The sequence below is a fragment of the Pelophylax lessonae genome (assembly GCF_965119305.1).
Source record: "Pelophylax lessonae genome assembly, chromosome: 1".
In the NCBI taxonomy this organism is placed as follows: domain Eukaryota; kingdom Metazoa; phylum Chordata; class Amphibia; order Anura; family Ranidae; genus Pelophylax; species Pelophylax lessonae.
This window is the reverse complement of record NC_138768.1, coordinates 182,130,136-182,157,894: the sequence shown is the minus strand read 5'-3', so window position 1 is coordinate 182,157,894 and position 27,759 is coordinate 182,130,136. Positions and strand designations below refer to the sequence as shown.

Genomic DNA, 27,759 nt, shown 5'->3' with positions numbered 1-27,759 from the left:
AGCATTACAATGCATGGAGCTAGTGGCTGCCGCAGAAGCCAAATAAGCCCAATGCTGCTTTTGTAGCACCAGCTCTTGTCCCAGGCGGGGTGATGCCAAGTGCACTTCACCTGGGACCTTTCTAGCAGCTTGGACAGTGAAGCCAGCAGAAGCTGGAAGAGGAAAAGGTCAGTTTATTAAACATCACATACACTGTACTTTTTCAATAGGAATATCAGCACTTTTTGAAAAAAAAAAAAAAATGTTATTTGGCTGCTTTGTGAGGGGGAAGATGCTGAATGTGTTACACCCTAAATACAGGTGTAACAGGTTCAGAAAGGTGAACTTGGCCCTTAACGGTTTTTTTTGCACTTCTTAAACAGAACAACATTTTCCCAGTGGTCAATTTACCAGGCCAAAAAGGAGCAAATAAGAGAAGTTCCTTAACATACTTTCTAGTCAGTACTACTTGGCTGGCATCTAGCCAGCTTGGCTACCCTGTGATGAACTAACTCTTTCATCAGCTGACAGTCACGTAAGTCTTTGTCAGTCTGCAGTGGTGGTCGTGACATTATTAACTAGAAATTATTATTATTGTTCTGTATTTGCAGTCAAATCTGTTGTAAACTCCAAAACCTGCTTCCAAAGGAACTGGATCCTGCAATACAGATGGCTTACTGGATTTCCAATATATATATATATTAATGTAACTTTTTAATCAAGTGTGGTTCTTGATGCAAGAAACATATATGTTTCTTACACTGCTTGCTGAAGCTGTTTGTAGGAACCTTTATTTTCCAGTGCAATAAAAGACAAGCAGGTGACCCCTTTGCTGGAGTATGTTTTGTTCTTCATTTATCTCTCCTGTGTTCTGAAGTTGAATCACAGATGGCACAGAAACACTGATCAACATTTATAATGCAGCAATGAATTAAGGTCACCAGTGGTTGAGTGGCTTAACCATTACCTGAGAGATATCTGGAGCTCCAGGGTTGTCTTTGTATGATGTACAGTTGCTGTTTCAAGATATTGATTCATTTTTTTTCTCCTTTTCTGCTTTAGTGAGCAGTGTATCGAGGCGTATGAATTATTACTAGCACTTGCAGAAAGTGAGCAGTCTCTCATTCTTGGACAGTTCAGAGCTGCTGGAGTTGGATCAGTAGGTAAGAGTTCAGAAGCCCGTAATCTTAAAAAGCATCTATTATTAATTATTAATGTCTTAAAAATATAATTTATATTTCTATAGTACTTTTTTCCTGGGGGCACAATGTGCTTTAGCTGCTGTTGGGGCAGATAGTGAGGCAGCCATCTTGGGAGCTCTTAGTAGACTATGATAAAAGGGTCCATTTTAAACAGGAGGCGATTAACCTACCAGCATGTCTTAGATGTGTTGGAGGAAACTGTCAACCTCCCTGAGGAAACCCACACAAGCAGAGAGAGAAAATGTAAACTCCATGCTGATCCCTGATGACTGGGACTGGAACTGAAGATCCTGCATTGAAGTGCTTCAAGGCGGTCGTGCCAACCAATAAGCTACAGCTTAGTGAATTTTTTATTTCCTGAACTGAATAAGGTGAACACAATAGAAAACACAGGTTTTCTATTGCCAATAAACGCCTGGCAGTTACGTTTTCGTTTTTCGTTCAGCTAGTGGGCTGAACGAAGAAAACATAACAGTTTTTTCCATCTTAAGAAGCGAGGTGAATGACGAAATCCCCTCCCACCAGGACGTTGTGTTCTGACAGTGGCTCCCGCAGGTGTCAGAATAATTGAATCAGCAGCCGCTGATCGACAAAAGTTTTTTCAGCATTTCCGCTCGACAGAAGCCAATCAAATGATTGCCTTTTGTTGAACAAGGAGGGCCATACACAGATTAAAATTCTGCTAAATTGGCCAAATTTCTTTTTGTCTGTGTCCAGCTTTAGATGGAGCTTACCCAGTAAAGCTCAAAGCCCTTGGAGTAAATAGAGGCTTTCCGTATTATTTTCAACCCATACAGCAATACACAACATCTCAAAAATCAAACCATTCCAATCATTTATATGTAGGATTTCAGCAGTTTCCTTATCTAAAAAGCATGCTTTTTTATTCACAGTAGACGCATTAAAACATGAGAAATTCAAACTCTATTTTGATTTAAAAATGTTATTAAAGTGACTTTCATGAAAAGAGTACAGGGGATTGTCAATGTCCTTCTTCTGAAAATGTTAAATGCCTGGCTGTGTCTAACTTCTGTATTTTTGGGCCACAGAACCACACAAGCATTCTGTAAAAGGGTGTCAGAACTAATGTCCTTTCCTCTTATGGGTCAGCAACTTAGGCAACGTATTCCTAGCATCAGAATGACAATCAATGAACTAGCATTCTCAAAAGGAGAGGTCAGAAATGGCAGTCTCTAATAAACTCTTGCGACAGATTTCCTCTCATGAGCTTGCCCCACTTCCTTCATCCTTAAAGAGGAACTCCACCCCTAAAGGGGAAGTTCTGCTTTAAGGACTCTTCCCCCGCTCCTCTTGCACAATTGGCACCTTTGAGGAGTGGGGGGGAGGTAAGAGGTACCCAATTTTGACCAGTACCTGCTCCCACATCTGTTCTGAGCACTGTATTGCTTTGGTACGGAAGTTCTCCGTATCCCACCTGCATCCACCAATCTAGAATGCGCCGCACAAATCGCACATGCGCAGTGGGCACAAGTGGTTACAGCCGGGTGCTCAGCGTGAAGATGCCTGCTCCGCCGTAGGAGGACGGAGGATAAAAGCGACTGCAGCTGCACTTTTTGTAGCCTCTGACTTTATTTATTTTAGATGGCTGGAGATGCTCTTTCATTTTGACAGGGTGAGATTTTTCTTTACCTTGAGCCGCCCATATCTCAGAATTTACTAATTATTTTGACATGAGGGTTTTCACGAATGCTAACTACCTATGTATTTTTTTTTAAAGTTTACTCTCTTTGACTGGTTTTGTGACAGGATTGTTTTGAGTTCTTTATACTGCGATCTTGGCTTCAAAAATAATTTGTCATTAGTGGTGAATGGTGCAGGATAATCGTGTACAAAACCTAAAATGATCGTGCCTTCATAGAACTGTACGCATACTTTGGATCACATTTAATGCTTGTTTTTGGTTTTGTGATGCAGCTGAGCAGTCAGGGGATGAAAATATCACACAGATGCTAAAGCGAGCACATGACTGCAGAAAGACCGCAGAGAACGCTGCTAAAGCTTTACTAATGAAGCTGGATGGCAGCTGTGGAGGAGCGTTTGCTGTCACTGGCTGTAGTGTGCAGCCATGGGAGAGTCTGTCTTCAAACAGCCATACAAGGTACTACAGAGAATCAACAACGTTTACTGTATTATTTCATGTAGCATTATTGTATACTGCAAGCTCCATGATTACTATTGTACAAATTACATTAGATTACAATAATCCTTGTATTGTAATAAACTCTCCTTTCTGTATTATTCTTTAAACTGTCCCTACTGGACAGGACGAGGTTAGACTCCTCAGATGTGCTTTAACTAATATTTCCAAACAGGCTGTAGCTGTAAATGACCAGAACCCACAGAATATATTTGCAGAACCACTGGCCTACCTGTCCCTCTATTAGTATTAAATAAAAAGTGCACAACGCTAAATCGATCAAGTAAAACCAAGTGCAATGCAGAATCTTAAACTGGTTCCAAAGTCTAAAAGTTTTTACCTTAATGCATTTTCTGCATTAAGGTGGAAAAGAGGAAGTTCTGCTTTATGTAGTCCTCCACCCCCTTCCACATTTGGGACATTGTTTTTTTTGTTTTTTTTGGGGGGGGGGGGGCAAGCGGATACTTAGCTTTGATAGATACACCTGCTCCCACTTCTGCTTAGATTGCCAAGGTGATCCAAGCCTAAGTTGCTCCCCCCCTTTCCCTGCAGCCTTCTGGGAAGAAGGCAGCAGGACTATTCACAAAATGTGGCTGTGGCATAAATTGCGCTAAATATTGGCAGTGGCTTAAAGGGTGTGTGGTTTAATAGCCTAAGATTACTTACAGTGCAGAATGTGGTAAAGTTAAATAGGGAATGTACAGTGTGGAGTGTACAGCAGGTATTATGTGCAGGAAGAGGAGTATGGAGTGTAGGGTGGTGGGTAGTATGTGCAGGAGAGAAGTGCAGAGTGTATAGCACTAGGTAGTATGTGCAGAAGAGGAGTATGGAGTGAATGGTGGCCGGTAGTATTTGCAGGAAGAGGATTATGGAGTGTAGGGTGGTGGGTAGTATGTGCAGGAGAGAAGTGCAGAGTGTATAGCACTGGGTAGTATGTGCAGAAGAGGAGTATGGAGTGTATGGTGGCCGGTAGTATGTGCAGGAAGAGGAGTATGGAGTGTAGGGTGGTGGATAGTATGTGCAGGAAGAGGAGTATGGAGTGTAGGGTGGTGGGTAGTATGTGCAGGAGAGAAGTTCAGAGTGTATAGCACTGGGTAGTATGTGCAGGAAGAGGAGTATGGAGTGTAGGGTGGTGGATAGTATGTGCAGGAGAGGAGTGCGGGGTGTATGAAGGTGGGTAGTACAGGTGCATCTCAAAAAATTTGAACATCATCAAAAAGTTAATTTATTTCAGTATCAATTCAAAAAGTAAAACTCTTATATAGATTTATTACACACAGAGTGATAAATTTTAAGCATTTATTTTCTTTAATTTTGATGATTATGGCTTACAGCTAGTGCAAACCCAAAATTCAGTATCCCAGAAAAGTAGAATTATTACATAAGACCAATAAAAAAAAGATTTTTTTATATAGAAATGTTGACTTACTGAAATGTATGTCTATGTATAGTACAGTATAGTATTATTATTTTACAGGATTTATATAGCGCCAACAGTTTGCTCAGCGCTTAACAAAATGAGGGCAGACATTACAGTTACACTACAATTTGGAACAAAAGGAATCAGAGGGCCCTGCTCGTTAGAGCTTACAATCTAAAAGGGAGGGTCAATTGATACAAAAGGCAATAGCTGTGGGGGATGAGCTGATGGAGCAAGTGAAACAGCGTTATTAGTTAGTAGCCGGGTAGGCTTCTTTAAAGAGAAGGGTTTTCAGGGATCGTCTAAAGATGGATAGATTAGGGGACAGTCGGACAGATTGGGGTAGAGAGTTCCAAAGAATGGGAGAAGCTCTGGAGAAATCCTGGAGGCGAGCATGGGAAGAGGTGACAAGGGAGCTAGAGAGCAGGAGGTCTTGGGAGGACCGAAGAGAGCGGCTAGGTTGATATTTTGAGATCAGGTTAGTGATGTAGCTGGGGGCAGAGTTGTGGATGGCTTTGTAAACTATTGTTAGCACTTTGAATTTTATTCGTTGGGTGAGTGGAAGCCAATGAAGGGATTGGCAGAGAGGGTTGGAGGACACTGAACGGCTGGTAAGGTGGATAAGTCTTGCAGCTGCATTCATTATGGATTGAAGGGGGGATAATCTATGTAAGGGTAATCCAATGAGGAGGGAGTTGCAATAGTCGAGGTGAGAGATAACCAGGGCGTGAATTAAAAGCTTGGTGGTGTCATTGTTTAAAAAGGGCCGTATTCTAGCGATGTTGCGGAGGTTAAGGCGGCATCATTTGGACAGGGATTGGATGTGAGCCTGAAAGGACAGTGCAGAGTCCAGGGTTACCCCTAGCACCCTGGCATGTGTGGAAGGACTAATAGTTATTCCATTGATCTTGACAGAGAATTCCGGGGAAGGGGCACATAGAGGAGGAAATATTACGAGCTCGGTTTTAGATAGATTCAGTTTGAGGAAGTGGTGAGACATCCAGGCTGATATGTCTGTTAGTAGATCAGTGATGCGGGAGGAGACTGATGGGGTGAGCTGAGGGGTAGAGAGGTAGATTTGGGTGTCATCAGCATAGACATGGTAGTGGAAGCCATGGGAGGCTATTAGCTGACCCAGGGATGAGGTATAGATTGAGAATAGTAGCGGTCCAAGGACAGAACCTTGGGGGACCCCAACGGTAAGAGGAGTTGCAGAGGAGTAAGTGGAATTGTAGACAATGAAGGTGCAGTGAGATAGGTAAGATTCGAACCAGTGGAGAGCACAGTCACGGAGACCGCGCAAACTGAGTTTTTTGAGAAGGAGGGGGTGGTCAACAGTATCAAAGGCAGCCGAGAGGTCCAAGAGTAAGAGAATCGAGTAGTGACCATTGGTTTTTGCTGTTAGTAAGTCATTTGTAAGTTTTAGGAGAGAAGTTTCTGTGGAGTGTTGCTGGCGAAATCCAGACTGAAGGGGATCAAGGAGGTTATTCTCAATGAGGTGCTTGCTCAGGCGGTTGTAGACTAAACGTTCAAGGAGTTTGGAAGCAAAAGGGAGTAAGGAGATGGGTCTTAAGTTATTAAGATTGGAGGGGTCTAGTGAGGCTTTCTTTGGTATGGGAGTTACTAGCACATGTTTTAGAGAGCTGGGGAAGATGCCAGTGGAGAGGGAGAGGTTGAAGATATGAGTTAAAGAGTGTAGGATAGAGTCAGAGGGTGACCGTAGTATTTGAGAAGGAACAGGGTCCAGGAGGCAGGAAGTTGGGTGGGCATTAGAAAAAATTTTAGTAACTTCATCTACAGTAGTTGGGTTAAACAAGGGAAGTATTGATTGTGCAGGAGGACAAGGTGTGTAAGGTGAGGAAGATATCTTTAGTGTAAAAATCTCGTCACAAATTGTATCGATCTTATTTTTGAAGTGATTGGCAATCTCTTGGGCAGTGAGTAAGTTAGTATGCACAAAATACTTGGCCGGGGCTCCTTTTGCATGAATTACTGCATCAATGCTGTGTGGCATGGAGGCGATCAGCCTGTGGCAGTGCTGAGGTGTTCTGGAAGTTCAGGTTGCTTTGATAGTCCTGGTGGAAGATGAAATCAGCATCTCAAAAAAGCTGGTCAGCAGAGGGAAGCATGAAGTGCTCTAGAATTTTCTGGTAGAGGGCTGACTGGATGAAATACAGTGGGACCAACACCAGCAGATGACATGGCTTGAAAAATCTTCACTGACTGTGGAAACTTCACACTGAACCTCATGCAACTTGGATTCTGTGCCTCTCCACTCCTCCTCCAGACTCTGGGACCTTGATTTCCAAATTAAATGTATAATTACCTGGGCTAAGGAGAAAAAGGACTGGACTGTTGTCCAGCGGTCCAAAGTCTTCTTTTTGGATGAAAGTAAAGATGATTCTGACGTTGTCTTTGGTTCAGGAGTGGTTTGACAGAAAGAATGTGACAGGTGTAGTTCATGTCCTAGATATGTCTGTGTGTGCTGGTTCTTGAAGCACTGACACCAGCTGTAGTCCAGTCCTTGTGAATCTCCCCCAAATCTTGAATGGTCTTTGCTTCGCAATCCTCTCAAGGCTGCAGTTATCCCTGTTGCTTGTGCACCTATTTTTACCACACTTTTTTCCTTTCACTCCACTTTCCATTATTATGATTGGATACAGAACTTTGTGAACAGCCAGCTTCTTAAGCAGTTACCTTTTGTGACTTACCCTCCTTGTGGAGGGTGTCAATGACTGTCTTCTGGACAACTGTCAAGTCAGCAGTCTTCCCCGTGATTGTGAAACCTACTGAACCAGACTGAGAGACCATTTAAAGACTCAGGAAACCTTTTGGGGGGGGGGGGGGCGAACAGTGTCAGTAGTTTATTTTGTTTTTGTTGCAATTTTTTTTTCTCAGCCCTGTTGGTGGACTTTGGTGAGATATCAGAGGTCTAAACAGACCCCTGACATCTCCCAATTGAGGCAGAGAAAGGGACTGAGATTTCCCAGTCCCTTTCTCTGTAACCTTCGCTGCACTGAAGATGAATGAACAAGAGAACAAGGCTCCGGTTCATTCATTTTAAAAAAACAAAGAGATTTCCAGGCTTCTGTTCATTCATAAACTGAGGTATAGTAAACACAGTTTTCTATGTTCAGTTATTAAAGGACACAGGAGCGATCGATAGCAATCGCTCACTATGTCCAATTCAGAAAAGAAAGGGGGCGGTAAATTACATGTTCCCCAGCCCCTTCTTCCGCTCTTCATCCTGATAGATCCTCCCAGCAGGAGAGAAGGGAAGCCAGCTGCGGGGGTGGCGGAGGAGGAGGACAGGGGGACAGTCGGGGATAATCAATGTAACGGCAAGCACCGATCTCCTCCCTGTATAGCTTTTAAGCTGACAGACGCAGGAGGGAGAGGAGAGGAAGCGGTTGTCAGCTGAAAAGCCTATACAGGGATATCGGTGCTTGCAACTGTCCCCCACCCCCCCATCTATTATCCCCGACTGCCAACCAGGAACCATCATCCATGGGTGCAGTGTGGGTCACAGTGGGCCCACAAATAAGTGATGCTTAGATTGGGGTATTATGTATGTACTAATCATGCTTCCTATAGGCACATTTAGGAACATTTTTATTAGATGATAAAAAATAGTTTCTGTCATTAATTACACATTTGTCCACAGGATCATTGGCTATACTTAGTGCACTCAGGTTTGGATTTCGTAAGCTGCACCTCACTTATTCTTATTATTAGTGGGGAAGTTAGGACTTTGTTACAGCCACTATATTTATAATGCAGCAGATGTTCCGAGCGCCTGGCTCAGTCACTTTTTGAGGGGGGAAGCCCTTCCCATAGGGACAAGAGAGGAATTATTTCTATCGGCTAGAAGAGCTGCTTGCAATAATCGCATCTAAAGTCCAGCAGGCTTTTTGTACCCAAGTTGAATGATCAATCGACTTGGGGTACATTCAGCCTGCCCATACATGCTTTGAATCTCGACTGGTCCCTGCTGAAGCGGGTGAGATTCAAACCGCCTATGGCTGTCTTAAGTGGAGGACAGCTACCGTTACCAGATGTGTCCCTTCTTTGAATAAGCAGAGGATGTTTCTGCAGTCCACTAGAGCTCTACACTTATGCACCGTTTACCGGAGTGTAGGCATTCCCTTATGAGATTCCTTTTCTAATCCAAAAAATTGGCATTAGACCGCTTACCGGTGGGAAGGCTAATTGCATCTGCTAACAGATCTCTAGTATAAATGAGCCCCTAAGACCTAGAGGTCTCTTGTGCAGCTGTACAATTTGCACACATGGTTTTACTATCCCTGTGCACAATCTATATGAATAGTGGAGTAGAATAGGTTCAGCTTACACAGGGGAAAAAGAGGAAAAAAGGGGGATATAGGTTTGGATTATAAAGTAGGTCTCATCCCTAATATACGAAAGAAAAAAAGACAAGTTCCCCACTAAGTGGGACTATAGCTACCTACAGATAGAAGTAAAAAAATATTGTATAGGGGTAATAAAAAATACACTTTTAGTAAATAGATTGTTTAAAATGACCAAAAAATTTAAGCATAGTAGCAAAACAACATAAAAAAGAACAGTCTGGTTGTTGACATGGCAAAGTCATAATACACATACATAATACATACTGTATTTTCTGGCGTATAAGACTGCTTTTGAACCTCAAAATAATCCCCCAAAAATGGGAGGTCGTCTTATACGCCGAGTATAATATCTCCAAGGCAGGGCCGGACTGGGAATAAAAACCAGCCCTAGAAATAATTTCATACCAGCCCCAGTGGCGTAGCGTGGAGTGTCAGCACCCAAGGCAAGGCAAGTAATTTGCGCCTCTAACCAGCGGACATCTCTGGGTCCCTACCACTCATACAGAATTAAAACCCCTTATGGTACATTTTAGGATTTACCACTCTTTATTCTTTCTTTCCCTTTTATCTCTCCCTATCCTAATTTCTTGTTTTTTTTTCCATCTCTCTCTCTATCCGGCTTTCTTGTTCTCTTATTCTTTATCTCCCTTTTTCTTTGTTCCTCCCCCACTTTTCCTCTCTCTTTTTAGTCCTTCTCTTACTCCTTGGGGGGGGGGGGGGGGGGGCTGGGAGAGCGGCGCAGGCTCCAGAACAGCCCAGCTGGGAGGCCACAGGCTCTAGGAACAATTCTGATCCCTCCTCCCCTAATACAATGCTGATCCCCCCCCTAATACACTGCTGATCCCCCCCAATACAATGCTGACGTCCCCTCCCCCAATACAATGATGACCCACCTTCCCCTAATACAATGGTGTTCCCCCCAGCCCCTTCCCCCTTAAACAATGCTGACCCCCCTCTCCCTAATACCATGCTGTTCTCCCCCCGGCCCCCTCCCCCTAATACAATGCTGTTCCCCCCTGGCTCCCTCCCCTTAATAAAATGCTGACCACAACCCCCCCTAATACAATGCTGTTCCCCCCTGGCCCCCTCCCCCTAATTAAATGCTAACCCCCCCCCCCCTCCCTAATACAATGCTGTTCCCCCCGGCCCCCTCCCCCTAATACAACGCTGGCCCCCCTGGCCCCCTCCCCCTAATACAATGCTGATCCCCCCACTCCCCCTAATACAATGCTGTTTCCCCCCTCCCCATAAATTTGGGGGGGGGATCAGCATTGTATTAGGGGGAGGGGGCCTGGGGGGGGACAGCAGTGTATTAGGGGAAGGGGCGGATCAGCATTGTATTGGGGGGGGAGATCAACATTGTATGTAGGGGCCCTAATACAATGCTAGTTCTCCCCCCTAAATGCCATACATGAGCCCCCCCTTACCTGGCTGTCTACAACAGGGCAGCTCACTCAGTCAGTGTCCACTCCAGTAATGCCTGCTGCAATGCTGGCTGGTGTCTGTGTGGCAGGGAACAGGAAGGGTAGGATGGGATGCCGCCTTCATGCACTGAATGAGGGGGAGACACACATAACAGAAAATTATTGATGGGTGACACACATTGGATGAGGGGGTGACACACATACCAGAAGAGAATTGAGGGGTGACACACATAGATGAAGGGGGTGACACACATACCAGAAGAGAATTGAGGGGTGACACACATAGATGAAGGGGGTGACACACATAGATGAAGGGGGTGACACACATAGATGAAGGGGGTGACACACATACCAGAAGAGAATTGAGGGGTGACACACATAGATGAAGGGGGTGACACACATAGATGAAGGGGGTGACACACATACCAGAAGAGAATTGAGGGGTGATACACATTGGATGAGGGGGTGACACACATTGGATGAGGGGATGACACACATAACAGAAGAGAATTGAGGGGTGACACACATTGGATGAGGGGGTGACACACATTGGATGAGGGGATGACACACATTGGATGAGGGGGTGACACACATTGGATGAGGGGGTGACACACATTGGATGAGGGGGTGACACACATTGGATGAGGGGGTGACACACATTGGATGAGGGGATGACACACATTGGATGAGGGGATGACACACATTGGATGAGGGGATGACACACATTGGATGAGGGGATGACACACATTGGATGAGGGGGTGACACACATTGGATGAGGGGGTGACACACATACCAGAAGAGAATTGAGGGGTGACACACATAGATGAAGGGTGTGACACACATAGATGAAGGGGGTGACACACATACCAGAAGAGAATTGAGGGGTGACACACATACCAGAAGAGAATTGAGGGGTGACACACATACCAGAAGAGAATTGAGGGGTGACACACATAGATGAAGGGGGTGACACACATACCAGAAGAGAAGAGAATTGAGGGGTGACACACATAGATGAAGGGGGTGACACACATAGATGAAGGGGGTGACACACATAGATGAAGGGGGTGACACACATACCAGAAGAGAATTGAGGGGTGACACACATTAGATGAAGGGGGTGACACACATAGATGAAGGGGGTGACACACATACCAGAAGAGAATTGAGGGGTGATACACATTGGATGAGGGGGTGACACACATTGGATGAGGGGATGAAACACATAACAGAAGAGAATTGAGGGGTGACACACATTGGATGAGGGGGTGACACACATTGGATGAGGGGGTGACCCACATAACAGAAGATAATTGAGGGTTGACAAACATTGGATGAGGGGTGACACACATTGGATGAGGGGGTGACCCACATAACAGAAGATAATTGAGGGGTGACACACATTGGATGAGGGGGTGACACACATTGGATGAGGGGGTGACACACATTGGATGAGGGGATGACACACATTGGATGAGGGGGTGACACACATTGGATGAGGGGGTGACACACATTGGATGAGGGGGTGACACACATTGGATGAGGGGGTGACACACATTGGATGAGGGGGTGACACACATTGGATGAGGGGGTGACACACATTGGATGAGGGGATGACAGACATTGGATGAGGGGGTGACACACATTGGATGAGGGGGTGACACACATTGGATGAGGGGGTGACACACATTGGATGAGGGGGTGACACACATTGGATGAGGGGGTGACACACATTGGATGAGGGGGTGACACACATTGGATGTTCATGCTGTCAGGGACCAGGGTGAACTCACTGCTCAGGAGATCCACCGCCGCCGCCGCCCGCCAGCCGGATATGAAGTCATGCTGCTCACAGCGGCTGGTCGTCGCATATCACAAAATCGAACACCGGCCACATTTCATAGCGGCCCCATTGCCGGATATGATGCCATGCCGATGCCGCTCACAGTGGCTGGTCGCATATTAGAGAATTGAGTGCAGCGGGCCGGCCACACAGCGGCCCCATGGCCGGATATGATGTGATGTCATGCCGATGCCGCTCACAGCGGCTGGTCGCATCGCATATCAAAGAATTGAGTGCAGCGGGCCGGCCACACAGCGGCCCCAGGGCCGGATATGATGTCATGCCAATGCCGCTCACAGCGGCTGGTCGCATATCAATGAATTGAGTGCAGCGGGCCGGCCACATAGCGGCCCCAGGGCTGGCGGCCCACCGGGAGATTTCCCGGTATCCCGGTAGGCCAGTCCGGCCCTGCTCCAAGGTAACCTAAGTATAAGTATTACCGGTAGATCATGTAATAGGGGGGTCGTCTTATACGCCCAGTCGTCTTATACGCCGGAAAATACGGTACATAACCCATGTATAAAATACAGTGGCTCACAGATGAATAAATGCAATACAAGGCGAAAAAAACCAACGCGTTTCGGAACTAATAATATTCTTTCTTCAAGGGTAGCATACGTCTTGTGGTCACCTGAATATTGCAATTCAAACAAGTAATAAATATATGTTGTTGAAGGCAAGTAAAAGTTTGATAAAATAGATAGTCAAACTTATAATAACCGACTTACACAGGGGGAGCAATGTTCTCACATACCTGGCAGTGTGGGTCTGGGATACACTAATGTAAATCTGAACATCATCACTATGCAATGCACAAATAAGCTGAAGTATGCATTAAGATGTCCCGCAGCAGATTGTTATATGATGAAGTTAATAGGAATGTGTATTTTCCCCATTATCAAATAACATGCCAGTTTGTGTATCCTTGTCCAGGTTTAATGCAGCTGCCTTTTTATTTTCTTACACATCTGCAAAGCATACTGCATTGTATGAACTTTCCTAATCTTCTCCTGTGTTCCACTGAGCTGTATATATTTCATATTGCGTCAACTCCTTTTTTTTTTTTTTTTTAATGCTTGTCGGGAGGGGGCGGGAGGTCTAGTCTCATCTTACTTGAAAGGTATTCAAGGACACAAAGTTCTGTTTCTCAGATTTCCACAAACTTGAGTTGGGAAACATATTCATTATCAATATTTCATAACGCCAGCATCACGCCACAGGGAGGAATTAGACTTTTTGTTAATAGTGCTGCGGTTGCTCATTAATGCTTCACAAACGGTGCAACTTAATACAAGCCGTGATGGGATGTTATTCCCTGGCTGATAACTGAGATCATGCGGTGTTGCAGACAGACATGTTAATGGGTGACCTAACCCTGCACCATCAGATGATTACCATTCCTCTAGAGATCTATGAGCCTGTTTTCCAATGCTATAGAAAAGTGAAGCTAGTTCTGTGTAACCTCTTCTCTGCCGCTGTAATCAGCAGAATTTTACACTGCAGTCTGATATCCCCTTCATCCATCAGACATCTTAACGTGTGTGATATCATAAATCAAGGGTCCCTTCATCCATACAACTGCAAAGGCCTTCATAGGCAGCCTTCCTGACCCCTTACAATTTTGTCAAATGGATTTTTTTGTATTTCTTTTCGATAGAGAACCATTCATAACAGAACAATATTTGCTAAATACAGCTACCAGAGTTGCCAGATGTCAATGGCAAACAGCTGGAAACGAAATACTATAACATGAAGCATTTTATATGACTATTGTAAAGGCAATTATGCAGAAAATTAAGTATTGGCTTGACTGCACTATCCTTGTGTTCTGCTGGTATTTTGTAATGCCATCTGTAAATAACACCACATCTAAATATCAAGGAATTGATAATCTAAATTTAGGCATGTGCAATCAAAATGACAAAATTCTCCTATACTGTAATTTTAACATGGTAATATCAATCCAACTTAAGCCCTGTACACACAGGCCGAATATCAGGAGACATCGGCCGGTTAAAAAAAACGGGCAGGTGTTCGGCTCATGTGTATGACACCCTGTCTGACTTCTGTCAAATGAGCATGCTGGAAAACCAGCAGCTGAGCGACTCCCAATCAGCGCTCTCAGCCAATGGTGTCCCCCTATCAGATCAGAACAGCTCAGCAGGGGAGATCACTATACTAACTTCACATAGTTAGTACAGCCACTCCGACCCGAGCTGACGGTTTCATCTGTCACTTACTTTAAAGCTTATTTTCAGGAAAAGTTAAGATTCTGCCCCCGAACTACAAGGGTTAAATGCTCATTTAGGTTTAGGGGCTACAATAAGCAGTTTTACTTACCTGTTCCTCTGTTCAGATGATGTTCTGTTCTACTTTCCTACACTCCAACAGTGGACTGTCCCTCTGTGTTATCATATCCAGTGCATTGGACTTGAAGATGTCAGATGACCTGTGACCACTAAAGCATAGAGAAGAAGTGGGTGATAGGAATTGGTCTTACAGCCTGAAAGGAGCATGTAGGAGCAGAGGGGTGGATAAGAAAAACTTAAAATTAGAGCATTTACCCTTTGCAGTGAGGGGGATGGGGGGGACCCACTGCAAGGGAAGATTTTTTTCTTCCATGGAGGTCAGGTTTAAAACCATATCTGATGATCGGCAATAAATATCCTAGGTCAGGCACTTTAGTTATAGGGTGACAATGTGCACACACATTGAACACAAGTAGTATTTGGGAGTGAAAATTACTAGATGCTCATACCTGATAGAAAGCAGAACCAATCTATGTGTGACGTATAACTGGTATCTGTTAACAAGGCCAAAGAAAGGGTGACAAAAAGGGAAAACATGGGACTTCTCATGTGCTATTGGGAGAGTTAACTATTTTAAGCCATTATTTGTATTTTGGTATTGTAGAGATTTTGTTTAAAACCAAAAGCCATAAAACAGTTTATTTTACTAATGTCGGACTTGTAATCATATATGCAGTTGAGTGTGTTTCAGCACATCACACAGTTCCCCTTTCTTTCTTTCTTTCCTTCTTTCTTTCTTTCTTTCCTTCTTTCTTTCTTTCCTTCTTTTTGTCTCAACTTTATTTAAAGTGCTGAGCTTCCCAGTGAATGGCTGTGCAGGGGAGGCGTGTCAGGACAAGTCTAAACATTGGAGTAGAGCAGGCTGAGTTCCCAGCACAGCTAGAGAACTGATTATGCAGTACTCTCATGCCCTGTGTGGTCAGTTTTAAATAGGAAAGCAGAGAGACTGACAGGAACACCAGGGATTTCACACAAAGGAAGCATGAGAACAGGAGACTTTCTCATACAAGTACATGGTACAGCAGGCATATATCAGGAATATGAAATGTTGGGGTAACAAACACTTTAAGGCCAAATAAGGAGTGGTAAATGTACAGTATGCGGAGAGGGTTATTAGTCAAATAATTAGAAATACCCAGTGATAAGGGATCAAGAGAGGACCTAGTAGCTTCAGAAGATTATAGGAACTGGCTTTATATTTAATATAAATTTGTCTGAAAAATGCTAAATTAGATCAGTAATTTATTTTTGCATGATTACATAAGTAGATAATTAGCTTCCAAAAATGCAAGAAAGCTTAAAGGATAAGTTCACCTTTTCAAAAAAAATATTAAATGCACATCTTTTTGCAGGTTAAAAAAAAGTGTATTTAGCATTTTGTTTATTGGAAGCCTGTAAAGCATTGCACCCATGATCAGCAGATCGCCAGGTGCAATGCAGGGCTCTTGCATACTGTGTGTAAGCTGTCTGCTCACACTTCATATGCACAGTCAGTTACGCACTGACAGCCTCAATTAATTACATAGAGAAATCAACAGCACCCTGGTATTTAATTGAGAACTACAACTTACAGCCGCAAAGGCTGTTGGTACTTGTGGTTTCCCATTCACAGAACTCTGTGAATAAATGGTGCACCCGGGTGGGCGGGGACTCGGCAGGGGGGGGGGAGGGGCAGCTGCAGCAGTAACATTTTACACCCTTAATATGGGTGTAACATGGTAAGAACTTATCCTTTAAAGGGAAGCTTTTTTTCCCCTCCTAATAGTTTTTTTTATTGATTTTTAAAAGGAGCAAAGAAGTGGTGTACAACGAGATACCTAAAGCACTAACGTACAAATTATAACAGAGTGTACAGTATGAGAGTAGCTTAAAACAGTAGTTAAGAGTAGAGGGGTAGAAGACCCAGGTTCCTGTGGGCTCTGTTCAGATGTACATAAAAACATATGTCCATTTGGAGCGAGTGGACCATATCCGTTCATACTGTCTCCGGTCCCCTTGTCCTCCGGTTAGAGACAGCAGGGATTGCGGGATGGTGTTGTGTGTATGCAGGAGCCCACAGGGGAGCTCCAGGGAGGTGTAAAATATAAAAAAAGGGGGGGAATACAGGAGGAATTGGGGGGGGCTGATATTATCCGGAATGATGTAGGTTGGTTGCTTGGGAGAGGTGGGATAGGAGTGAGGCAGGAGGAGGGGTGACATAGAAGGACAAAGAATATTAGATTTGGATGGGGGGGGGGGGGGGTTTATGTACTTTTTTATTCTCTGGATTAAAAGTAACAATTTTTTAAATATTTTTTAGTCTGATAATAATGGCATATAAATATTTTGAAGTCTCATCTGCAGCCAGGAGGTGGAGCTTTAAGCTTCCTTTCATATTTTTAAAGGCTTTCCTTCCCTGCCTGTTCAGATTGTTCCCACTGAAGTTCAATCAGACAGACGGCCTAAAGGGAAAAGAAAACCAGTAAAATTGATGTAATGTTTGATTTGTAGTAAGAAATAAAAAAAATTGACAAACTATTATATTTCTCTTTCAAATTCAAAACTGTATATTTTTACCCTTGTCTGTCCATTTAATAACTATAGAAGGTACCGGGTTCATATGTGTTAATCCAATTGGCTTTGTATTAAAGGACAGTTTAAGAAATACTGCTAATTAATTTCTAATTTAAGTGATTCTCTAATTGTGCCTATATTTTGCTCTTTGACGTATGGGTTAGGGTTTAGACCTGAAAAAATACATATCTAAAAATAACAGGGCCTAAAAAAAGGAAGGAAATAGAACCTCTCTGCAACATTGTGATATATGTGCTACAAATGAACTACTAGACAATACAATACCATGCAGTTGTGACCATTACTTGCAGTCCTAATCAGAAAGTAGCTTTCTCTGGCTGAGAACTGATTAGCAACCTACTGAGGCTCATGACTAAAACCAATAATAACCTGGTGCTAGAAAGGTTTAGGCCCCTTTCACACAGGCGGACCATTCAGATCCGCCTGTCCATTTTTTTGGCGGATCTGAACGGTCCCCCCATGCATCCCTATGGGGCATCGGATGGCAGCGGAGACATGTCTGCTGACACCCGACCCGATCCGATAAGTCAAATCTGGATGGATGGAAACCCTATTTTCCATCCGTCCAGCGGATCGGATGAGAACGGACCGACGGTCCGTTCCCATCCAATTTCCCCCATAGAGATGCATGGGGAACTGACAGCTGTGTCTCCGCACACAGCGTGGAGACACAGCTGTCCTCCTGCTGCTCAGCGGGGGATCGGTGGCTCGATCCCCCGCTGAGAAAAACGGAATCCGTCCGACGGACGGATAGTGTGAAAGGGGCCTTACAGATTTTACCTGCACATTTAAATTTCTAAGTCATTATAGCTGTATGCTCACAGCCTGTGTGAAACCAACCATCTGTAAGAAACTAAGGATTACATTTAAGAGGTGTTTTCACTGACTGTTTTTGTTCCTGTTAGATAGATTTAATTAATAATAATAAAAGCAGTAACTAATTTGCAAACAAATGGATATATTACATACATTGGTAAGCCATTTCATTTGGTTCATTTCAGTGTACAGTGAGACAAAGATAAATCATTTAAGAAATTTTTCCACCTTTAATGTGACCTATAAACTGTATAACTCAATTGAAAAACAAACTGAAATCTTTTAAGGGGGGGGGGGGGTGTAAAAGTGAAAAACTAAAATAATGTGTTTTTGCTTAAGTGTGCACACCCTCTGATAGCTGGGGATGTAGATCAGAATTAAGCAATTGCATTCAAACTCATGTTAAATAGGAGTCGTTACACACCTGCTATCATTTAAAGTGCACCTGATTAACCCCAAATAAAGTTCAGCTGTTCTAGTAGGTCTTTCCTGACGTTTTCTTAGTCGCATCCTACAGCAAAAGCCATGGTCCACAGAGAGCTTCCAAAGCATCAGAGGGATCTTATTGTTAAAAGGTATCAGTCAAGAGAAGAGTACAAAAGAATTTCAAAGGCATTAGATATACCATGGAACACAGTGAAGACGGTCATCATCAAGTGGAGAAAATATTGCATAACTGTGACATTACCAAAAACTGGACGTCACCCCAAAATTGATGAAACGACGAGAAGAAAACTGATCAGGGATGCTGCCAAGAGGCCTACAGCAGCTTTAAAGGAGCAGCTGTGTTCTGGTCTGATGAAACCAAGGTTTAACTTTGGCCATAATTTCAAAGGATATGTTTGGTGCAAAAACAACACTGCACATTACCAAAAAAAACACCATACCCACAGTGAAGCATGGTGGTGGCAGCATCATGTATGGGACTGTTTTTCTTCAGCTAGAATAGGGGCCTTAGTCAAGGTAGACGGAATTATGAACAGTTCCAAATACCAGTCAATATTGGCACAAAACCTTCAGGCTTCTGCTAGAAAGCTGAACATGGGGAGGAACTTCATCTTTCAGCATGACAACGACCCAAAGCATACATCCAAATCAACTTCACCAGATGAAGAATGAAGTTTTGGAATGGCCCAGCCAAAGCTCAGACTGGAATCTGATTGAAAATTTGTGGGGTGATCTGAAGAGGGCTGTGCACAGGAGATGCCCTCGCATTCTGACAGATTTGGGGTGTTTTTGCAAAGAAGAGTGGGCAAATATTGTCAAGATGTGCCATGCTGATAGACTCATACACAAAAAGACTGAGTGCTGTAATAAAACCAAAAGGTGATTCAACAGAGTATTAGTTTAGGGTGTGCACGCTTATGCAACCATATTGTATTTTTACTTCCCTCCACCTAAGAGATTTCAGTTTGTTAAATTGTGTTGTACAGTTTATAGGTCACATTAAAGGTGGAAAAAGTTCTGAAATGATTTATCTTGGTTTCATTTTTTTATATCACAGAAACCTGACATTTTAACAGGGGTGTGTAGACTTTTATATCCACTGTATATCATATATACATAAAGATACATCTATATACACTGGGGAAAATAAATATTTGATCCCCTGTAGATTTTGTAAGTTTTTACACTTACTAAGAAATGAAGGGTCTATAATTTTTATCATAGATGTATTTTAAATGATAGAGACAGAACAAAACACGGTACAAATGTTATAAATTGAGTTGCAGTTCAATCAGTAAAATAAGTATTTGATCCCAAGCACAGACTTCATGGCAACGGTCTAAAACAGGCTATAAAGGCCCGTACACACGTACCGATTGTAGGCCATGAATTTTCAGCCGCCGCCCGATCGGCAGATTATCGGCTTGTTAGTATGATGCTTCCGACTGCGACTTTTCGGCCAAACAAAATCTGGTGTGCAGGCTATAAACTTTTTGTTGGCCGTCAGCAGAACGGCCGATTGTTCCTCAGTCAGTACAGATTTCGGCCGACAAAAATCAGATGATCAAGACTGGGCATGCTCAGTGAAGAAAAAACACATGAAAAATAGACCAGAACATGACATCACTTCTGCAGTTGGTTGTTGTTGGCCGACAAAATTCGTGTGCAGTCTAGAGCACATTTCAACTGACACAACAACACTGGACAAAAGACGGCCGATCAGTCGGCCAGCAATCGCTGCTCGTGTACGGGGCATTAATACTTGGTGGAGAAACCCTTGTTGGTAAGCACAGAGGTAAGACTTTTCTTGCAGTTAGTGACCAGGTTTGCACACATCTCGGAAAGGAATTTTGGTCCACTCTTTTTTTTTTTTTACAGATCTTCTCTAAATCCTTAAGGTCTCTTGGCTGTCGCTTGGCAACTCAAAGTTTCAGCTCCCCCTATAACTTTTCTGTAGGATTAAGCATCCTCCTCCTCAAGCAGGCACATGTACAGTCATGCCAATGAACATCTAAATGATTCAGAGAAGGATTGGGAGAAATTTCTGTGGTCAGAGAGAACTAAAATTGAGCTCTATGGCATTTACTCGACTACCTGTGTGTGGAGGAATAAAAATGCTGACTATGATCATAAGAACACCATCCCTACAGTCAAGCACAGAGGTGGAAACATTATGCTTTGAGGCTGTTTCTCTGCTAAAGGTACAGGCTGACTTTGCCACATTGAGGGGCCAATGGACGGGGCCATGTATTGTAAAATCTTGGATGCAAACCTTCTTTCCTTAGCCAAAACACTGAAGATGGGTCATGGATGGGTCTTCCAGCATGACAATGACCCAAAACATACGGCCAAGGCAACAAAGGAGTGGCTCAAGAAGAAGCACATTAAGGTCATGGAATGGCCTAATCCGTCTCCAGACCTTAATCCTATAGACCATTTATGAAGGGAGCTGAAACTTCGAGTTGCCAAGAGACAGCCAAAAAACCTTAAGGATTTAGAAAAGATCAGTAAAGGAGAGTGGACCAAAATCCCTCCTGAGATGTGTGCAAGCCTGGTAACCAACTACAAGAAATGCCTTATCTCTGTGCATGCCAACAAGGGTTTCTCCACCATGTACTAAGTCATGTTTTGCTTTGGGATCAAATACTTATTTTTTAGAGCCACTGCAGATGGGCACAGAGCTGAATTGAATGACGACTTAAGTTTCTCCACTCCCCAGGTGTGAAATACTTTCCAGTGCTGACTAGCTTTTTTTTTGTTATTGGGGTTAGGTTTTTCTTGTATGCTATTACACTTCAGTGTATTGCAGAGTTAGTGTCTGTCTTTCGGACCGCCCACCGCATATATACTGTGGCAGGGCAGCCCGGCTGCACAAAATCACATACATGTACGGGATTTTGTGCAAGGGTTTTCAGGGGCGCATGAGCACCACTTTTGCTGTGTCCAATCACTGGGACCCGCCGATCGTTCGGCAGAGTGACAGAACGATGGTCTGCCTATGTAAAAAATGGTAGACCGCTGTTCTGTCACAGAGGAAGAGCTAAGCTGAAACGCAGATGTATTTTCCCTCTAGTAAATCCAGTCCCCCTACAGTTAGAAAGCACTCTCTAGGAGCACACTTAACCCCCTTAATCATATTATTATATTATATTTTTAACACTGATCACTGTATTGGTGTCACTGGTCCCCAAAAAGTGTCACTTAGTGTCATATTTGTCTGCCGCAATGTTGCAGTCCCACTAAAAATCGCTGATCCATGCCATTACTAGGAAAAACTATTAAAAAAATAGTCAATAAATGTATCCCATAGTTTGTAGACGCTATAACTTTTGCACAAACTAATCAATATACGCTTATTAGGATTTTTTTTACCAAAAATATGTAGCAGAATACATATTGGCCTAAATTGATGAAAAAAAATTTAATTTTTTTATTGGGAATTTTTTCTAGTAGAAAGTAAAAAATATTTTATTTTTTCAAAATTGTTTTTTTTTTTGTTTATAGCAAAAAAATAAAACCACATAGGTGATCAAATACCACCAAAAGAAAGTTCTATTTGTGAGAAAAAAAAAAAAAGACATCAATTTTATTTGGGTATAGCGTTGCACGATCGCGCAATTGTCCGTTATTGCAACGCAGTACCGTATCGCAAAAATGGCCTGATCATTAGGGGGTAAAACCTTCCGGAGCTGAAATGATTAATACAAACATGTTAAAAAATAAATAAAATTGTCAACCGAAGCACTGTTTTGCTGACCTGCTTTTGAGAATGCGAATTACCTGTAATATTGACCCTCTGGAGTTAAGTTTCTAAGACCTGGAACATGTATACTGATCCTGAAAGTCATCGTAAATGGCAGTTCACGCTGGAATGCGGTTCCTGGAAAAGTGTGTTCTGTTTCCCACACCATACACAAATGCACTGCCCCTTGAGAGATGCATTTGGGTGCCATTACTTGGTAATGGCACATCAAATGCATTTTGCATACCCAGCACGCTAGCAGTCACCAGACTACATGGTACAACAGTACCATGCTGCTTGGTGTGGTGTAATTTGGAACAGTAAAAAGAAAGGAGGTTGGGACTTTGAATAAGAAGCATGACATGGCTTGTAAAAGACGCAATACCACATGCAGTAAGATGGTAAATAGTGATGGGTAGAACAGCATATAAAAAATGTGTACTTATTAGAGGTGCATGGTGCTACCGAAGTAATAGTGATGTATAGGAATATCAGTGCAAGCGCTGAATAAAGAAAGTGAATAAAGGGTGTTACAAGTGCCCCAGCTTGTGATGAAGGAAAAAAAGAATTTATATATATATATATATATATATATATACATACACAGTGGGTACGGAAAGTATTCAGACCCCCTTAAATTTTTCACTCTTTGTTATATTGCAGCCATTTGCTAAAATCATTTAGGCTCCGTTCACATGTAGGCGTTTTGGGGCGTTTTTGGGGCGTTTTTCTGCTCTAGGATCAGCTCTCAAAACGCCCAACAAGACAAATCCTATACATTTCAATGGCCCCTGTTCACATCTGAGCGTTTTGAAGCTGTATACAAAACGCCCAACGCTCAAAAAAGTACATGAGCTTCTTTTTGGGCAGATTACAGGCGTTTTCCATTGATCTCTATTGAATCTAAAAACGCCTGCACAAAAATCGCGGTAAAAATCGCGGTAAAATCGCGGTAAAAAACGCCGCAAAAATCGCGGTAAAATCGCGGTAAAAAACGCGCGAAAAACGCTACGCTCAGGTGTGAATGTAGCCTTAAGTTCATTCTTCTTCCTCATGAATGTACACATAGCACCCCATACTGACAGAAAAACACAGAATTGTTGACATTGTTGCAGATTTATTAAAAAAGAAAAACTGAAATATCACATGGTCCTAAGTATTCAGACCCTTTGCTCAGTATTTAATAGAAGCCCCCTTTTGATCTAATACAGCCAGGAGTCTTTTTGGGAAAGATGCAACAAGTCTTTCACACCTGGATTTGGGGATCCTCTGCCATTCCTCCTCGCAGATCCTCTCCAGTTCTGTCAGGTTGGATGGTAAACGTTGGTGGACAGCCATTTTTAGGTCTCTCCAGAGATGCTCAATTGGGTTTAAGTCAGGGCTCTGGCTGGGCCATTCAAGAACAGTCACGGAGTTGTTGTGAAGCCACTCCTTCGTTATTTTAGCTGTGTGCTTAGGGTCATTGTCTTGTTGGAAGGTAAACCTTCGGCCCAGTCTGAGGTCCAGAGCACTCTGGAGAAGGTTTTTGTCCAGGATATCCTTGTACTTGGCCGCATTCATCTTTCCCTCGATTGCAACCAGTCGTCCTGTCCCTGCAGCTGAAAAACCCCCCCCACAGCATGATGCTGCCACCACCATGCTTCACTGTTGGGACTGTATTGGACAGGTGATGAGCAATGCCTGGTTTTCTCCACACATACCGCTTAGAATTAAGGCCAAAAAGTTATATTTTGGTCTCATCAGACCAGAGAATCTTATTTCTCACCATCTTGGAGTCCTTCAGGTGTTTTTTAGCAAACTCCATGCCGGCTTTCATGTGTCTTACACTGAGGAGAGGCTTCCGTCGGGCCACTCTGCCATAAAGCCCCGACTGGTGGAGGGCTGCAGTGATGGTTGACTTTATACAACTTTCTCCCATCTCCTGACTGCATCTCTGGAGCTCAGCCACAGTGATCTTTGGGTTCTTCTTTACCTCTCTCACCAAGGCTCTTCTCCCCCGATAGCTCAGTTTGGCCGGACGGCCAGCTCTAGGAAGGGTTCTGGTCGTTCCCAAACGTCTTCCATTTGAGGATTATGGAGGCCACTGTGCTCTTAGGAACCTTAAGTGCAGCAGAAATCTTTTTGTAACCTTGGCCAGATCTGTGCCTTGCCACAATTCTGTCTCTGAGCTCTTCAGGCAGTTCCTTTGACCTCATGATTCTCATTTGCTCTGACATGCATTGTGATCTGGAAGGTCTTATATAGACAGGTGTGTGGCTTTCCTAATCAAGTCCAATCAGTATAATCAAACACAGCTGGACTCAAATGAAGGTGTAGAACCATCTCAAGGATGATCAGAAGAAATGGAAAGCACCTGAGTTAAATATATGAGTGTCACAGCAAAGGGTCTGAATACTTAGGACCATGTGATATTTCAGTTTTTCTTTTTTAATAAATCTGCAACAATGTCAACAATTCTGTGTTTTTCTGTCAGTATGGGGTGCTATGTGTACATTCATGAGGAAGAAGAATGAACTTAAATGATTTTAGCAAATGGCTGCAATATAACAAAGAGTGAAAAATTTAAGGGGGTCTGAATACTTTCCGTACCCACTGTATGTATGTATATATATATATATATATATATATATATAGTATATATAATTTTTTTTTCCTTCATCACCATCCTCACTGGGGCAGTTAGCCAATGGTTTGGGGACTACATTTCAGCTCATTCCTGTTACAATTAATTCATTTCTACTGTGTTTTTTGGAATGTGCTATGTATCTATTTTGTATTTATATGTTAAATAAATGTGGTATTGCTTCTTTTACCAGCTGTGTCATGCCTTTCACTCAACGTCCCAACCTCCTTCCTTTTTCCCATTTAACAGGGATGGAGGTGTATGGCATGTTTGACCATGCACTTCATTTAAAGTCCCACAAATTCTCTCTTTTTAATTTGGAACAGTAGTGCTTGCACTACTTTCTGTACCTTCTCGTGCGCTTGGCAGCACATTGAAATTAATTGGATGTCAAAACTGAAACGCATGCATTCCAGTGTGAACCGGCTCTTAATCCAGAATTCCTTATCTGTATTCTGGTTCTGAGTCACTGTACCAAAGTATTGAAGCAAGAGGATCAGCATGACAGCCAAGCAACTAGCATTTGCTAGTGGCTAATGGATGCAAATTAGCAGTAAGGATGCTGTATGTCGGCTAGATAGCAGCAGTTTTTCGTGCCTGGTCTATTGTTCAGTTCCATTCAGATCATATCATTGTCCGTTTCATGGAAGTCGTATAACTGAAAAGGAGTGCTTATTTTCTTTTAAACACATTTCTCTGAGTGTTGTCTAGTTTTTGGCAGTAACACTACCCAAGATTAAATAACACTGAGAGTGCCAGTGATGTATTATGGCAGTTTTCATGCGTCTACCTGTAATACAGGAAATATGTTTTGATTTATTGCTCTGTACTATTTTAACGACTTAGGCAAATTCCGAATGATGCTGAATCCAAAGTAATATCTGGGGCACCAGTCTAAAATCTTTCAACAAAAGCGATTCATCTTGGCAAATGCTATTAGATTATGGAAGCCAGCATATTTATACCAATGTCATATTTTAGCTGAGCTCAATAGCAGGCAGACAAGGCTATAAGATTAAGATCTGGACTGGAGCCTACCACTCTGGCTGCGTCCTGGAGAGGAGTGAATGTACTGCAGACAAAGCAGCATCCTGCAGGGATTTTAACCACACTTTTGATGGAAGCTCCAGCAGTGTGCTGCGTGCCAGTCTGTGGCCATGTTTAGCTCTAAAGAGGCTAGCTAGTAAGAGGTCTGCATGATGCCATACCCAATTATGTTGTCCTCTGTGACCAGGGCTTTTATTAAATCTTTTCTCCACATGCTTCTCTCAGCTCTCCTTGCTGACAGATTGAGAGCCTTTGGCCTAGCTTGGAGCTGAATAGAGCTTCCACTTTCCAGCACGATGTCATGGGGCTTAACTGGCATCTGTGGAAAAGGATAGTATTTTACGAAACTCTCTAATAAGTAGAATATGTAACAGTTTCCAATAAATAGTCCTTTTTCCCCTTTGTTTTGCTACTTAGCCAAAGTGGTCCTAAGCCATGCTCTTTCTCATTAAGTCAGGACAGGCATAAACCAATTTATGGATGGCACTGAATGGTATATAGGATTAGGGAATTAGTAAAGGGAAAAATACTTTGGGTATTATATGAGAAGGTGAGAGAGACAGATAAGAGAATAGCTAGAAAATGAGGTAAGCTCCCCCGGAGAGGCATATTTTCTGGAACCACCTTCAGCTTTGAAGGTCAGAGGATAGAGTAGTAGGAAAGAAGTATAGATCAAGTATGACCGCAATAAAAGAAGGAAAGAAATGGTCAATGAGTCAAGGTGAAAATAATATAGTTCATGGGGCACAGTACAATAGGGAGAAGAAGAGCCAAGTGTGCTATATTGGAGACACATGCCAGGATGAAGGAGAGCATAAGGGGAGTGTGATCGGTGGAGGAAAAGCACAGTATAGTGTATAGGAAGAAGGAAAACAGTCTAGTATATAGGAGGCAAAATGATGATTGGAAGAAAAGCACAGTATAGTATAGGGACAGCAGGATAAGAGGAAGGGGTGCAGTTTTTTAATGGTCATAGGATAGGAGGAAGGAGACACACTGTGATAGGAGGAGGAAGCCAAGAGTGCAAGAAAAGGGGCAATGGATAGGAGGAAGGATAGAATGGGGAGCACTATAGAGGTGCAGGGGTACAGAAGGAAGGAGAGAAGAGTGACTTATGTAGGGGCAGAGGGATAGTCCTAAGCAGAGTTGTATAAAGTACTCAAAACCCATACTTGAGTAAAAGTACAAGTGCTCGATCAAAAAGTGACTTGAGTAGAAGTACTAAAGTATTCAACATTTTTTGTACTTAAGTATTGCAAGTAGTTTTTTAAAAAAATTTGCTACTCATGTACTGAAAGTAAAAGTACCAGTAGTTTTGAAAAAAAATTGCTACTCAATACTGAAAGTAAAAGTACAAGTACTGTGTTATGTAGTTATTAAAGAATAAAGTCAAAAGTTTGAACATCATATTGTTTTTTATTATTTCAAATGCAGCTTTTATTTATGCATACAGTAGCATTTATTTTCGTATGCGCTGGTAATACACGTTTTGAGCTTCATGAAACCTGCCATCTACTGTTCTGGCAGTGGTAATTTTTATAATTGTAACGAGTAACTATGCAGCACAAAAAAAAAAAATATCAGAGTAGAAGTATTGAAATCATTGAAAAAATGTAGTGAAGTAAAAGTGGAAGTAGGAGAAAAAAATTCTACTCCAGGAAAGTACAGATACAGCCTTTCGGTACTTAAGTACAGTAGTGAAGTAGTTCTACTTAGTTACTATACATCTCTGGTCCTAAGCAAACAAAAATAGAGGTTAAAGGAAGGAAAAAAGGGCTCCATTCACTAAAGAATATCTCATGAG

The 27,759-nt window shown here is 42.8% G+C and overlaps 1 protein-coding gene across 3 annotated transcripts in view; it reads left to right on the top strand.

The window, feature by feature from the left end:
- Positions 1–27,759, top strand: part of MCC (MCC regulator of WNT signaling pathway) — a gene marked incomplete at its 5' end in the record, with an annotated part of 565,928 nt that overhangs the window by 476,170 nt on the left and 61,999 nt on the right. For all 3 annotated transcript variants that reach the window (XM_082243687.1, XM_082243688.1, XM_082243689.1), the window contains 2 exons: positions 1,042–1,142; positions 3,117–3,300. In XM_082243687.1, the coding sequence (XP_082099813.1) occupies positions 1,042–1,142; positions 3,117–3,300 (285 nt within the window). The remainder of the gene's footprint in view (positions 1–1,041; positions 1,143–3,116; positions 3,301–27,759) is intronic.